The 12,493-nt window shown below is 42.8% G+C and overlaps 1 protein-coding gene across 1 annotated transcript; it reads right to left on the reverse strand.

Annotated features, from left to right (window-relative positions):
- Nucleotides 1-4,202: 4,202 nt before the first annotated feature.
- On the reverse strand, nt 4,203-10,699 carry LOC110525703 (bifunctional methylenetetrahydrofolate dehydrogenase/cyclohydrolase, mitochondrial). The gene is made up of 8 exons (XM_021606074.3): nt 10,269-10,699; nt 8,052-8,236; nt 7,685-7,807; nt 7,326-7,478; nt 7,109-7,216; nt 6,842-6,934; nt 6,532-6,657; nt 4,203-6,415 (listed from the first exon to the last, which is right to left on the reverse strand). Exons 1-8 carry the CDS (start codon nt 10,346-10,348, stop codon nt 6,267-6,269), a joined length of 1,017 nt encoding a protein of 338 aa, XP_021461749.3. The 5' UTR covers nt 10,349-10,699; the 3' UTR covers nt 4,203-6,266.
- Between the last annotated feature and the right edge of the window lie 1,794 nt (nt 10,700-12,493).

The following is a 12,493-nucleotide window of genomic DNA, read 5'->3' on the forward strand; positions in this document are numbered from 1 at the left end:
TTTTATTGTTCCCAGCTGTGTAATGATCATGCTGTTTAATCAGCTTCTTGATATGCCACACCTGTCAGGTGGATGGATTATCTTGACAAAGGATAAAATGCTCACAAACAGGGATGTAATCAAATTTTTGCACAAAATTTGAGCGAAATAAGCTTTTTGTGCATATGGACAATTTTGGGGATCTTGTATTTCAGTGCATGAAACACAGAACCAGTACTTTACATGTTGCATTTATATTTTTGTTCAGTGAACATGGAAAAAAAAAACTAAAGTAAGCAGCATTACACAGTTGACTTGGGTTTTTGGGTTCAGTTTGAATGCATGTATAATGGAATTGAATAATAAAACATTGACAGTCAGGCCGTCATGGCCGTTCTGATGCATTCAGAGAAAGTCCAAAGTGAATTGTGGTGAAAGGATGCTGGTCAAGTAAAATCTGAATGTTATTACATTTAATTTGAACAATTAAACATCAAGTCTGGCCAAACTTAATTTAAAGTGTGACCTAGATAGACATAGATATGCACAGAAAGGGTTGTTTTCACTTTCATTTTGGAGACATGTAGTGATCATGTCACAACCAAACATTCACTGGAGTTTGATTCTCCTGTCCTATCTATACAGAATAGTATAAATTGCTCCTTTCTCCTTTCTACCATAACCTTGGCATCAGGTGTGATCCTGTACCTGTTCAATCCTAGTTTCTCCTGAAAGAGGTTTCCGTCTCACTTTGTGGCTTGCTGTGACAAGATTTTAGGGTAAATGTTAGGTAGGCATTTTTGGGGGGTAGAGGACAAGATTTTATTTTAACCCCCAAAAGCACACACCGCTACGTGGCCTTTGATGGTTTTCCATTTACCTTGTTGATCTCTTTGTGTCTTTCTTTACTGACAATCTCCTCAATGATCTCTCCTTCTCCTCTTATCAGCCTGAAAAACAAAGATAATACACTGCTCAAAAAAATAAAGGGAACACTAAAATAACACATCCTAGATCTGAATGAATGAAATATTCTTATTAAATACTTTTTTCTTTACATAGTTAAATGTGCTGACAACAAAATCACACAAAAATTATCAATGGAAATCAAATTTATCAACCCATGGAGGCCTGGATTTGGAGTCACACTCAAAATTAAAGTGGAAAGCCACACTACAGGCTGATCCAACTTTGATGTAATGTCCTTAAAACAAGTCAAAAATGAGGCTCAGTAGTGTGTGTGGCCTCCACGTGCCCGTATGACCTCCCTACAACGCCTGGGCATGCTCCTGATGAGGTGGCGGATGGTCTCCTGAGGGATCTCCTCCCAGACCTGGACTAAAGTATCCGCCAACTCCTGGACAGTCTGTGGTGCAACGTGGCGTTGGTGGATGGAGCAAGACATGATGTCCCAGATGTGCTCAATTGGATTCAGGTCTGGGGAACGGGCGGGCCAGTCCATAGCATCAATGCCTTCCTCTTGCAGGAACTGCTAACACACTCCAGCCACATGAGGTCTAGCATTGTCTTGCATTAGGAGGAACCCAGGGCCAACCGCACCAGCATATGGTCTCAAGGGGTCTGAGGATCTCATCTTGGTACCTAATGGCAGTCAGGCTACCTCTGGCGAGCACATGGAGGGCTGTGCGGCCCCCCAAAGAAATGCCACCCCACACCATGACTGACCCACCGCCAAACCGGTCATGCTGGAGGATGTTGCAGGCAGCAGAACGTTCTCCACGGCGTCTCCAGACTTTGTCACGTCTATCACGTGCTCAGTGTGAACCTGCTTTCATCTGTGAAGAGCACAGAGTGGAGTGGTGAATTTGCCAATCTTGGTGTTCTCTGGCAAATGAAAAACGTCCTGCACGGTGTTGGGCTGTAAGCACAACCCCCACCTGTGGACGTCGGCCCTCATACCACCCTCATGGAGTCTGTTACTGACCGTTTGAGCAGACACATGCACATTTGTGGCCTGCTGGAGGTCATTTTGCATGGCTCTGGCAGTGCTCCTCCTTGCACAAAGGCGGAGGTAGCAGTCCTGCTGCTGGGTTGTTGCCCTCCTACGGCCTCCTCCACGTCTCCTGATGTACTGGCCTGTCTCCTGGTAGCGCCTCCATGCTCTGGACACTACGCTGACAGACACAGCAAACCTTCTTGCCACAGCTCACATTGATGTGCCATCCTTGATGAGCTGCACTACCAGAGCCACTTGTGTGGGTTGTAGTCTCCGTCTCATGCTACCACTAGAGTGAAAGCACCGCCAGCATTCAAAAGTGACCAAAACATCAGCCAGGAAGCATAGAAACTGAGAAGTGGTCTGTGGTCACCACCTGCAGAACCACTCCTTTATTGGTGGTGTCTTGCTAATTGCCTATAATTTCTACCTGTTGTCTATTCCATTTGCACAACAGCATGTGAAATTTATTGTCAATCAGTGTTGCTTCCTAAGTGGACAGTTTGATTTCACAGAAGTGTGATTGACTTGGAGTTACATTGTGTTGTTTAAGTGTTCCCTTTATTTTTTTGAGCAGTGTATAATTTTACTTTATACACAAGGCATAAAAACCAGCACAAACCCAGCCCATATAGGAATAGAGAGACACTACTGAGCCATAGATGCCTTGGGAACATTCATGTTGTCTATAGCGTTGGTGTACCTGGTGCGTCCAGTCTCAGGATCTACCACCCTGCAGATGACACTCTGCTTAGCCTCATACTCCTCCTTCTTAGGGGCCTCTTGGTGGATAGCCTGGCTTTCTGCTCATCTGTCATTGCTAAAGAATGGACAAAACAAAAGATATATCTGCTCAGCTTTATGTCTTGTTTCATTTTCCATTCCTTGTTGAGCTAGGTAACAAAGAAACATCCCATCATTGACAACATAAGACAAAATGCTATTGCTCGCCTGAGGTAGTGTGGTCTATAGCTGTTTACATACCACCACAGACGGAGGCTAGCACTATGACAGCATTGAGGCTTCTTAACAGCTTCTACCCCCAAGCCATAAGACTCCTGAACATCTAGTCAAATGGCTACCCAGACTAGTTCTTGAATTTTTTCATTTTTTCCTTCCTCTTGGTCTTTTCATCACTTGATGAGGATGAAGAAGAGCTTGACAAGGAAGATGAGGAACTTTATTTTTTTCTTTCCTTCTTTCCCATCTGAAGCAGACAAAGGTATAACAAAGGTACATTGTCGGCATTGATAATAAAATGCATTTCATTACCATATTCTCTGATAAATTAGATAATAGATATGTCTGTGTGAGGATGTGCATTGTCTGAAGCACTACACATTGTTGAACACGAAGTTGAATTGCATTGAATTCTACGTCGGTTAGAAATTAGCGTTTTGTAGACCGACTTCCTCGCTTCATACCTCATTCAAAATAAAGTCCTGTACGTGCGCCATAGATGGTATAACTTGTGGGGGACTTTTATTTTGACATCAGGTAAGCAGAGAGGAAGTGGGTCGACAACATACCGATGTTTGGAAAGTCCGTTTAATAATACGTTCCTTTAGATAGTTTGACTAAAATTCCCCCCGTTTTAATTACCAACCGTCCTAGTAAATTGAAATGGAATTGTATTCAACTTCTGGCTTCCCACGGACTGTTTTTGAACAACCTAATACCAAAAGGAGCAACTCTGTAGTGTATCAGCGTTGCTAATAGCAGCTATACACATTCCAGTGTGACTGTTTAACGTTACATGCCTATAATCGAGTGACGAAAACCTTAACGGAATGTGACTTTATTTAAAGGGATCGGATTTGCACTGCTGCTGGACAGGGATGAAGAGGAACGTCTTCGCTTTTTCTTTTTTGATGTTATTTTTTTTTTCGCGCGATCTACTGCGCCCCATAGTCAAAAATGTACGCGGTGTATGCTAACGTTAGGTCAATCAATTAGTCGTATGTCTCTAAAAAATTGCCGATAGGACTGATATAATAGGACTGATATAAAATCAAGATGTATATCATACTCAAAACTATCACCTCCTCTAAGGGTTGAAATAGAGGGTTAAAATTATTGGATGATGTGATATTTTGAATCATTCCTATACAATGGAAATATAACGGCCTACCTGTAAATCTTTACAATAGAGATGACATATCATATAGTAAGACTGATGTGTGTCTGTTGCAGAGCACCTGTTCACCCCCCCCCCCCCCCCCCCCCAAAAAAAAACAACAACATGGCAATACAGTAATGAAGTCCATCCATTTGCAATAACATTTTATTTAAAAATTATATTTACAAAAGGTATTTTTGAAGCACTGTAAATGTAAAGCTTATGGTGTGGTGTGTTTAACACTCGTTTTTTCCTGACATTTCATAACTCTAGCCCTTAATCCTCTTAACTCACAGTGCTTGTGTGATCTAAAGGATATTGTGGAGATAGACATTAGTCTATTTCTTGCCGGTCTCTCTTGCACTTTAATGCTTTTAACAAATGAACGCAGAGAAATAAATAAACAGGTAGTTCAAATTCACCTAAAACCAAAAGGTCTCATAGAAAGTACATAACAAAAAAAAAATAGTGGCTTGCGAAAGTATTTACCCCTTGGCATTTTTCCTATTTTCGTTGCCTTACAACCTGGAATAATTTTTTTGGGGGGGTGGTTTGTATCATTTGATTTACACAACATGCGTACCACTTTGGGAAAAAAAACAGAACTTGAGAGTGCATAACTATTCACCCCCTCCCTCCAAAGTCAATACTTTGTAGAGCCACCATTTGCAGCAATTACAGCTGCAAGTTTCTTAGGATATGTCTCTATAAGCTTGGCACATCTAGCCACTGGGATTTTTGCCCATTCTTCAAGGCAAAACTTCAAGTTGGATGGGTTCCACTGGTGTACAGCAATTTTTAAGTCATACCACAGATTCTCAATTGGATTGAGGTCTGGGCTTTGACTAGGCCATTCCAAGACATTTAAATGTTTCACCTTAAACCACTTGAGTGTTGCTTTAGCAGTATGCTTCGGGTCATTGTCCTGCTGGAAGGTGAACCTCCGTCCCAGTCTCAAATCTCTGGAAGACAAACAGGTTTCCCTCGAACTTCCCTGTATTTAGTGCCATCCATCATTCTTTCAATTCTGACCAGTTTCCCAGTCCCTGCCAATGAAATCATCCCCACAGCATGATGCTGCCACCACCATGCTTCACTGTGGGGATGGTGTTCTCGGGGTTATGTGAGGTGTTGGTTTTGCGCCAGACATACCATTTTCCTTGATGACCAAAAAGCACAATTTTAGTATCATCTGACCAGAGTACCTTCTTCCATATCTTTAGGGAGTCTCCCACATGCCTTTTGGCAAACACCAAACGTGTTTGCTCATTTTTTTTCTTCAAGCAATGGCTTTTCTCTGGCCACTCTTCCGTAAAGCCCAGCTGTGTGGAGTGTACGGCTTTAAGTGGACTGATACTCCAATCTCCGCTGTAGAGTTTTTCAGCTCCTTCAGGGTTATCTTTGGTCCATTTGTTGCCTCTGATTAATGCCCTCCTTTCCTGGACCGTGGGTTTTGGTGGGCGGCCCTCTCTTGGCAGGTTTGTTGTGGTGCCATATTCTTTCCATTTTTTAATAATGGATTTAATGGTGCTCCGTGGGATGTTCAAAGTTTCGGATATTGATCTGTACTTCTCCACAACTTTGTCCCTGACCTGTTCGGAGCGCTCCTTGGTCTTCATGGTGCCGCTTGCTTGGTAGTGTTGCAGACTCTGGGGCCTTTCAAAACAGGTGTATATATACTGAGATCATGTGACACTTAAATAAAGTCCACCTGTGTGCAATCTAACTAATTATGTGACTTCTGAAGGTAATAGGTTTCACCAGATCTTATTTAGGGGCTTTCTTAGCAAAGGGGGTGAATACATATGCACACACCACTTTTACGTTTTTAATTATTTTGAGTTTTTTTAAACAAGTAATTTTTTAAATTTCATTTTACCATATTTGGACTATTTTGTGTATGTCCATTACATGAAATCCAAATAAAAATCTATTTAAATTACAGGTTGTAATGCAACAAAATAGGAAAAAACCCAAGGGGGATGAATACTTTTGCAAGGCGTATATAGTAGCTGAATGGCTGAGTTGTATTAGTCTGAAATGGCGGGTGGAGATTATGAAAGTGGAAGGTACCAGAGCAAGTTGAGAATCCTAAAGCAATCATTTTTCGATCTGTGTCGGTGTGCAGTGGAGTTCGCCGAGTTGCTCAGAGTAAAAAGGGAAGGGATGGTGGGATGGAATGTGTCACTTGATGAAGTCAGGTATGGCCTGTTATGAAGAGGCTACCATGCGGATCCTCTCAGCGGGAGTCAGCAGGAGGTTCTTAGCTGCCTTGATTGTGTTCTTCATAAGCATGGCCACTGTCATGGGTCCTACTCCTCCAGGCACTGGGGTAATGAAGCTAGCCTTTTGTCTCACACCTACACAGGGAGAGAAAGGGTGAGTGTTGGAAAGAAAATGTGTGTGAGAACACAGGTATCAGGATAAATGCAAAATAAGACAATTTGTGAAGTCTGTCTAGATTAGAATCTCCTACCTTCAAAATCCACATCCCCTACAAGTCTGTCCTTGCCAGTCACATGGTCATGCACTCTGTTTATTCCAACATCAATAACGACTGCTCCTTCTTTGATCATGTCTGCAGTGATGAGGTTTGGAATCCCTGAGATTAGGAGAGGGTTTAGAGTGAGATCAGTTTATAAGAGACCCTCCCAAGACAACCTCCTCAAGAGATACAAAAATAGCTCTATAAATGTACAGGAATATGCTTACAGATATGCAGAATAAGAGAGACAGGTATTAGACAAGGTAAAAATATATCTTCAGTAGGAGGAGAGGATCCATACCTGCAGCAGCAACAACAATGTCTGCAATTCTTGTGTGCTGACGGAGCTGTTCCTTTGGTGTGTAACGGTGAGAGATAGTGACCGTGGCATCACCTGCAAAACCAAAACAATAAGTAAATGCCAGGGCCATGATCCACAAATTCCCTTTCAACTTCAATATTTAAACTTTAAGAGAAAACCCTGTATTGTCTCTATTACCCATTGCTAATCTACCTTTACATACACCCTATTACTGTAGGCCCTAGTTATCCTGACATCATTACTCACCCCCTGGCCTCTCATGGCGTCCATCCGAGTGCAGCAACATGGCAATGGGCATGCCCACATTCTTGGAGCGTCCCGCTACCACAACATTCTTTCCAAGGGTAGGAATTCCTGGGAACCGGAGATAAACAGTCAGTGACAGAGTTGAAATTGCTCCCCATAACAGTCTAATTCCATTCATATAACAGAGGGAGGTGAGAGATTCCTCCCACTACCTCACCTGTGCGTTTGATGATTTCCCAGACTCCCCAGGGAGTGGCAGGCAGCATGGTGGACTGGTCCAGGCACATGCGGCCCACATTGACCACATGGAAGCCGTCCACATCCTTGTCGGGGGACACAGCATTACAGATGCGCCGCTCGTCAATGTGTTCTGTGAGAAGACAATGAGAGTGATGTTTACAAGTCAGCATATACATGGATGTTTTCCAGTAAATAGGCCAAATCATTCAAGGATATGCCCATAATAGCCATAAATACTCAAAACAACAGCTTCAAACTGTCATTCCTTCTATGTCCCTATCCATATGCCCTTTCCAAAGCAATGCCTCGTCACCTCGCTCTAAAGTCACTACTTACCTGGCAGAGGCAGCTGCACCAGCAGGCCATCCACCCGGTGGTCTGTGTTGAGTTTGTAGATCAGGTCCATGAGTTCATCCTCAGAGATACAGGAGGGCTTCAGGATGGTCTCACTGCTGATACCTGTAGAGAAGAAAAATAAAGGAATTATGAGCCCATTATATCCCCAACGAATATGAGCAGTGCCATAGATGAATGGTGACCAGGAAGAAAAAGGGAATTAGAAAGCCACACTGAAGAGTCATAGAATTCATAAAAATAGTTTCAAAGGCATGTATGCACAAGTCAAGCTGATGTATGTACACTGCTGTGTAGAGTTCAGCTCCAGCACAGGTAAGTAAAGTATTGAGTGTGTGTGTTTACATACCAACATCAGCTGCAGCCCGGGTCTTATTCAGGACGTAGGAGTGACTGGCTACATTATCTCCTACAAGGACCACGCTCAGGTGGGGTCTCCTGTTGCCAGTGGAGACCCACTGTTCCACATCGGTTCTGGCCTCCTCCCGGATCTGACGGGCCAACTTCCTGCCTGAGATGACCACAGCTTCCTGTCTTTAGAATCAGAGGCAGATGTTAAAGGACAGCAGAACATGTAAACAGTCAGGGGAAAGTATACACTGTGGTGGGCACGTGACTTATAGTCCTGTAGACTAGTTGTCGATCCCAAAGTGAGAGTGCATGGCATTCAACCAGCAAGGAGTGCCGCCATAAGCCAGCGATGGCCAAGTACAGTCACACCAAGTACAGGGCTCCTGGGTTACCCATGCATGAGGAGTATGGTGGCTAAAAATAGCAAGACATGAGTTACAATGTGGCTCAGGCTATTTAAGAAACGTATTGGAAACTCTATACCCTCTATTCACATTCATGTCCAATGTGTTAAACTAGATAGCAGTGCTTATGTAATAGCATGCACACAGAGGAGTAATAACTGAGGAGTAATGAGCTGTCCACAGTGATGTAACCATCCCTTGATTCTGCCACAAGTAATTAAAGACCCATAGACACATTCAAATCTTCTGTGGTGGCGGGACAGCAAGTCCTGGAGGAGACTCCACTAGGGCATGACATTTGGCAACAACACCCCCACTGCCCAGCTTCCAACACGCACACGGAGCATGAACATAATGTTTTAGACTAAGTATTTTTGGACAACCTTATTGGAAATGTGTTGTTCTCAGCAAACAGTTGACAAGTGACAATGTTAATGAGTAGTTAACCTCTGACAGGATAAAGTACATGAGTGGCCATCACAAGCAATTGGAGAACTGCAAATGCAGAGGCCTTAACTTCTACCCAGAGAATACACCTTTGACAAAAATGCATATACTTTTCTCACTTAGCTGCCTTTCCTCCCAGACCAGTTCTACTTCACATAGTACCAGTACCATGATAGGAAAAGGATTTGCAGCAGCCCCAAATAATTAAGATTGTTAGCTTTGAACTAGAAGCCAAGCCAATGTGTTTTAACATGTTTTCCAGTTATGGATGGATCAGCAAGGCTGTGCCAACTCTGTTCCCAAGTATGGGCTTTGTCTTGATCCAAGTTTGAAATGTAGCCCCTACAGCCCTCAAACTAAACTCTGCATGTTTTCATTGTTCCCCTCTAGTCAGTGACTGATGTAGACCTGTGACACCAGGTGTGTGCAATTCATTATCAGGTAGAACAGAAAACCAGCAGGCTCTAGACCTCTAGGGTAGGAGTTGAGTAACCTTGCCCAACAGGTTTGCCTTCATGTAACTTGTAGTATACATGTAACTCAAGTATACAAGGTCTGTGTTGTTATGGTTTTATAAACTCGTGTATGTTTTTTTTTGTTTTAAATACTGTCCTATGTTGACCATAACCTACTACTCAAATGCATCATGAATTTGCATGCTCCAAAAGAGACTCATCTCCTGCTAGATTAAAAGTGGCTAAATCAGTTGTGACGTAAATCATGTGCATAGTCACACGTGGTTTATGTTTCTGGGTGACTGTGTGGAACATTACTTGGCCATAAGGAACGTGCTGCATTAAGGAATGACTAAAATAAAACAGGGGTTCTTGGAATTAATTGAATACATTTAGGCAAACAGTTACAGCACATAATAGTCTGCAAACGCCAGTTTTAAAACACACAGGACATGAGAATACTGATCACTTTGGTTGGTGACAACGTTCCACCTTTGGGAACTTGCCTGTCTACAATACACACAATGCAAGTGCTCTGTGCGATTTCATCAGCCATGCAGAATTGCAGTGATACCGGCATAACGTTAGGGGGCACATTACGAAGAATATTGATTCAATGTCGCTCCTCGCTACAATGTATAATTTCAAATGTTACATAACGTTGTCATCAAAGCACAACCAGAAACGTTGTATCCGCAGAGACATCAGGTAACCGTGTACAGGATAGAAAACAAACATAAGGGAAAGTGTCGAGCTATGGGTAACGTTAAATATCATTGACAATGAGAAAATACCGGGTAGGCTACCTTCCAAAAAGAAGAAGCATTTTTCATATCGAAAGAAAGTAACCTATCATAGTCCTCCAAGACAGATAAATAATCTATTTGACATCTCAATGTTAATACATACCTTGATGCGGACATATGTAGACTGCACACTTGATGCTTAGATTGCTGGCAGAATTTGATCAGAGCTCTCAGCGTTGCCATGTTTACTGATCTAGAAAAGTAATCCAACAATGAGTTAAGGAAGAGAGAAGCGAGGGAGCCTGGAGGAAGTAAACCCGGTCTGAAAGAGCACCGCCTGTAAGGAAGTTTGAGAGGGCTCGAGATGTTTTAAAGGCTCATGTCCCCCTCCAGCGCTGGCTGCTGGCACTGAGCATATTCTCAATACGTCAGTTTCTAGGCATGGGCCACACCTCTAAATGGGTCCTTCTATTAACTAGCGTACCAGTGAGCATTTTTTTTCGTGGACAACTGTTTGGACCGTTACAAAGTAATTAATAATAGGCTGGTTAGACTGTAAACTCTCCTTCCAGACTCCTTCCAGACACATCAAACATATCCAATCCAAAGTTAAATCTAGAATTGGCTTCCTATTTCTCAACAAAGCCTCCTTCACTCATGCTGCCAAACATACCCTTGTAAAACTGACCATCCTACCGATCTTCGACTTCGGCGACGTAATTTACAAAATAGCCTCCAATACCCTACTCAATGAATTGGATGCAGTCTATCACAGTGCCATCTGTTTTGTCCCCAAAGCCCCATATACTGCCCACCACTGCGACCTGTACGCTCTTGTTGGCTGGCCCTCGCTTCATACTTGTCGCCAAACCCACTGGCTCCTGGTCATCTACAAGACCCTGCTAGGTAAAGTCCCCCCTTATCTCACCTCTCTGGTCACCATAGCAGCACCCACCTGTAGCATGCGCTCCAGCAGGTATATCTCTCTGGTCACCCCCAAAACCAATTCTTACTTTGGCTGCCTCGCCTTCCAGTTCTCTGCTGCCAATGACTGGAATGAACTGCAAAAATCATCATGGCCTTTTTTGCCTTTACCTCCCTTATCTCACCTCATTTGCTCACATTGTATATAGACTCATTTTTCTACTGTATTATTGACTGTATGTTTGTTTTACTCCATGTGTAACTGTGTTGTTGTACGTGTCGAACTGCTTTGCTTTATCTTGGCCAGGTTGCAATTGAAAATGAGAACTTGTTCTCAACTTGCCTACCTGGTTAAATAAAGGTGAAATAAAACACATTTAAAAAATAAATTAATAATAGGCACATTTTTGTCATTTGAGTACATTAGATAAGTGTTTGTTAACTGAGAGAGAGAGAGAGAGAGAGAGAGAGAGAGAGAGGTCATGAGCAGATGAGCTCCCACATTGTTCAGCATGTTTTTAAAAATAGATTTAGAGTTAGACAAACTTAGATTTTTGGGGGGAGGGACATATTCAGGATGCTACCCTAAACAACATAACCTTCCCTCCAAATCGAAACTCCAAACCTACAACCTGACTTTTGGATGGAATTTAGTTGGAATGCTTCCTACACTCAATGATTATTATTCACAAACTATACATCAAATCCTCTGGCAAACAAGCAGAGACCTGAAAACAACATCCAACCTGGAGCTGAGTGAGTAATGCTTAGTCTGAATTTTTATTTTTTTACTTTTAAAAGCCAATTACAATGATGTATTTGACTTAATAAGGACTGAATGCTCAGGCTACGAAGCTTTGCTAGGACAAAGAGTTCAACTTCAATTTGGCTTGAGTGTGAAGCGAGAGGTGTCGAAGTCTTTTAGCCCAACAAATGGCAGGCTACCCCACCAAGATCCAGATGCCTTGAAGCCCCCTCCTGCTGTTCCAAGACCATCCACTGGTATTTTCTACAAGAAATCTGCCTCCAGAAATGAAAGCTTCTCCCAAATGGGTGACACCTACTCCCATTGCCTGCTGCACTGCTGCTTGGATTCCACCTGGCAATCTGCCCTGGCCTGTCTCCCCCTTGCTATTTTGCTATTTGCCTCATGACTCTTGCATGCTTTGTTGACTACAAACTTTCTTTACCCAACCGTGGGACAGACTATGTTTGTTCCCACACTCAGGACTCTGACTCTCTATTGGTTACACAGACTTTGGCCTCCCATCCTATACTAAACACCTCTCGCCGGCTTTGTATTCATGATACCTGATGAAATTGATGTACAATATGATCTTGTTGCCATCTGATGAACATGCAGATGTCATAAATCAGCACTGCAGAGCTTTCCCTGTCCTATGCGATGCCTTGATTGTATTAATGTTGATGTTATCTGGAAATGTGCATGTACACCCTGGCCCA

Source organism: Oncorhynchus mykiss, chromosome 6 (assembly GCF_057628025.1).
Source record: "Oncorhynchus mykiss isolate SJ-2025 chromosome 6, ASM5762802v1, whole genome shotgun sequence".
NCBI lineage: Eukaryota > Metazoa > Chordata > Actinopteri > Salmoniformes > Salmonidae > Oncorhynchus > Oncorhynchus mykiss.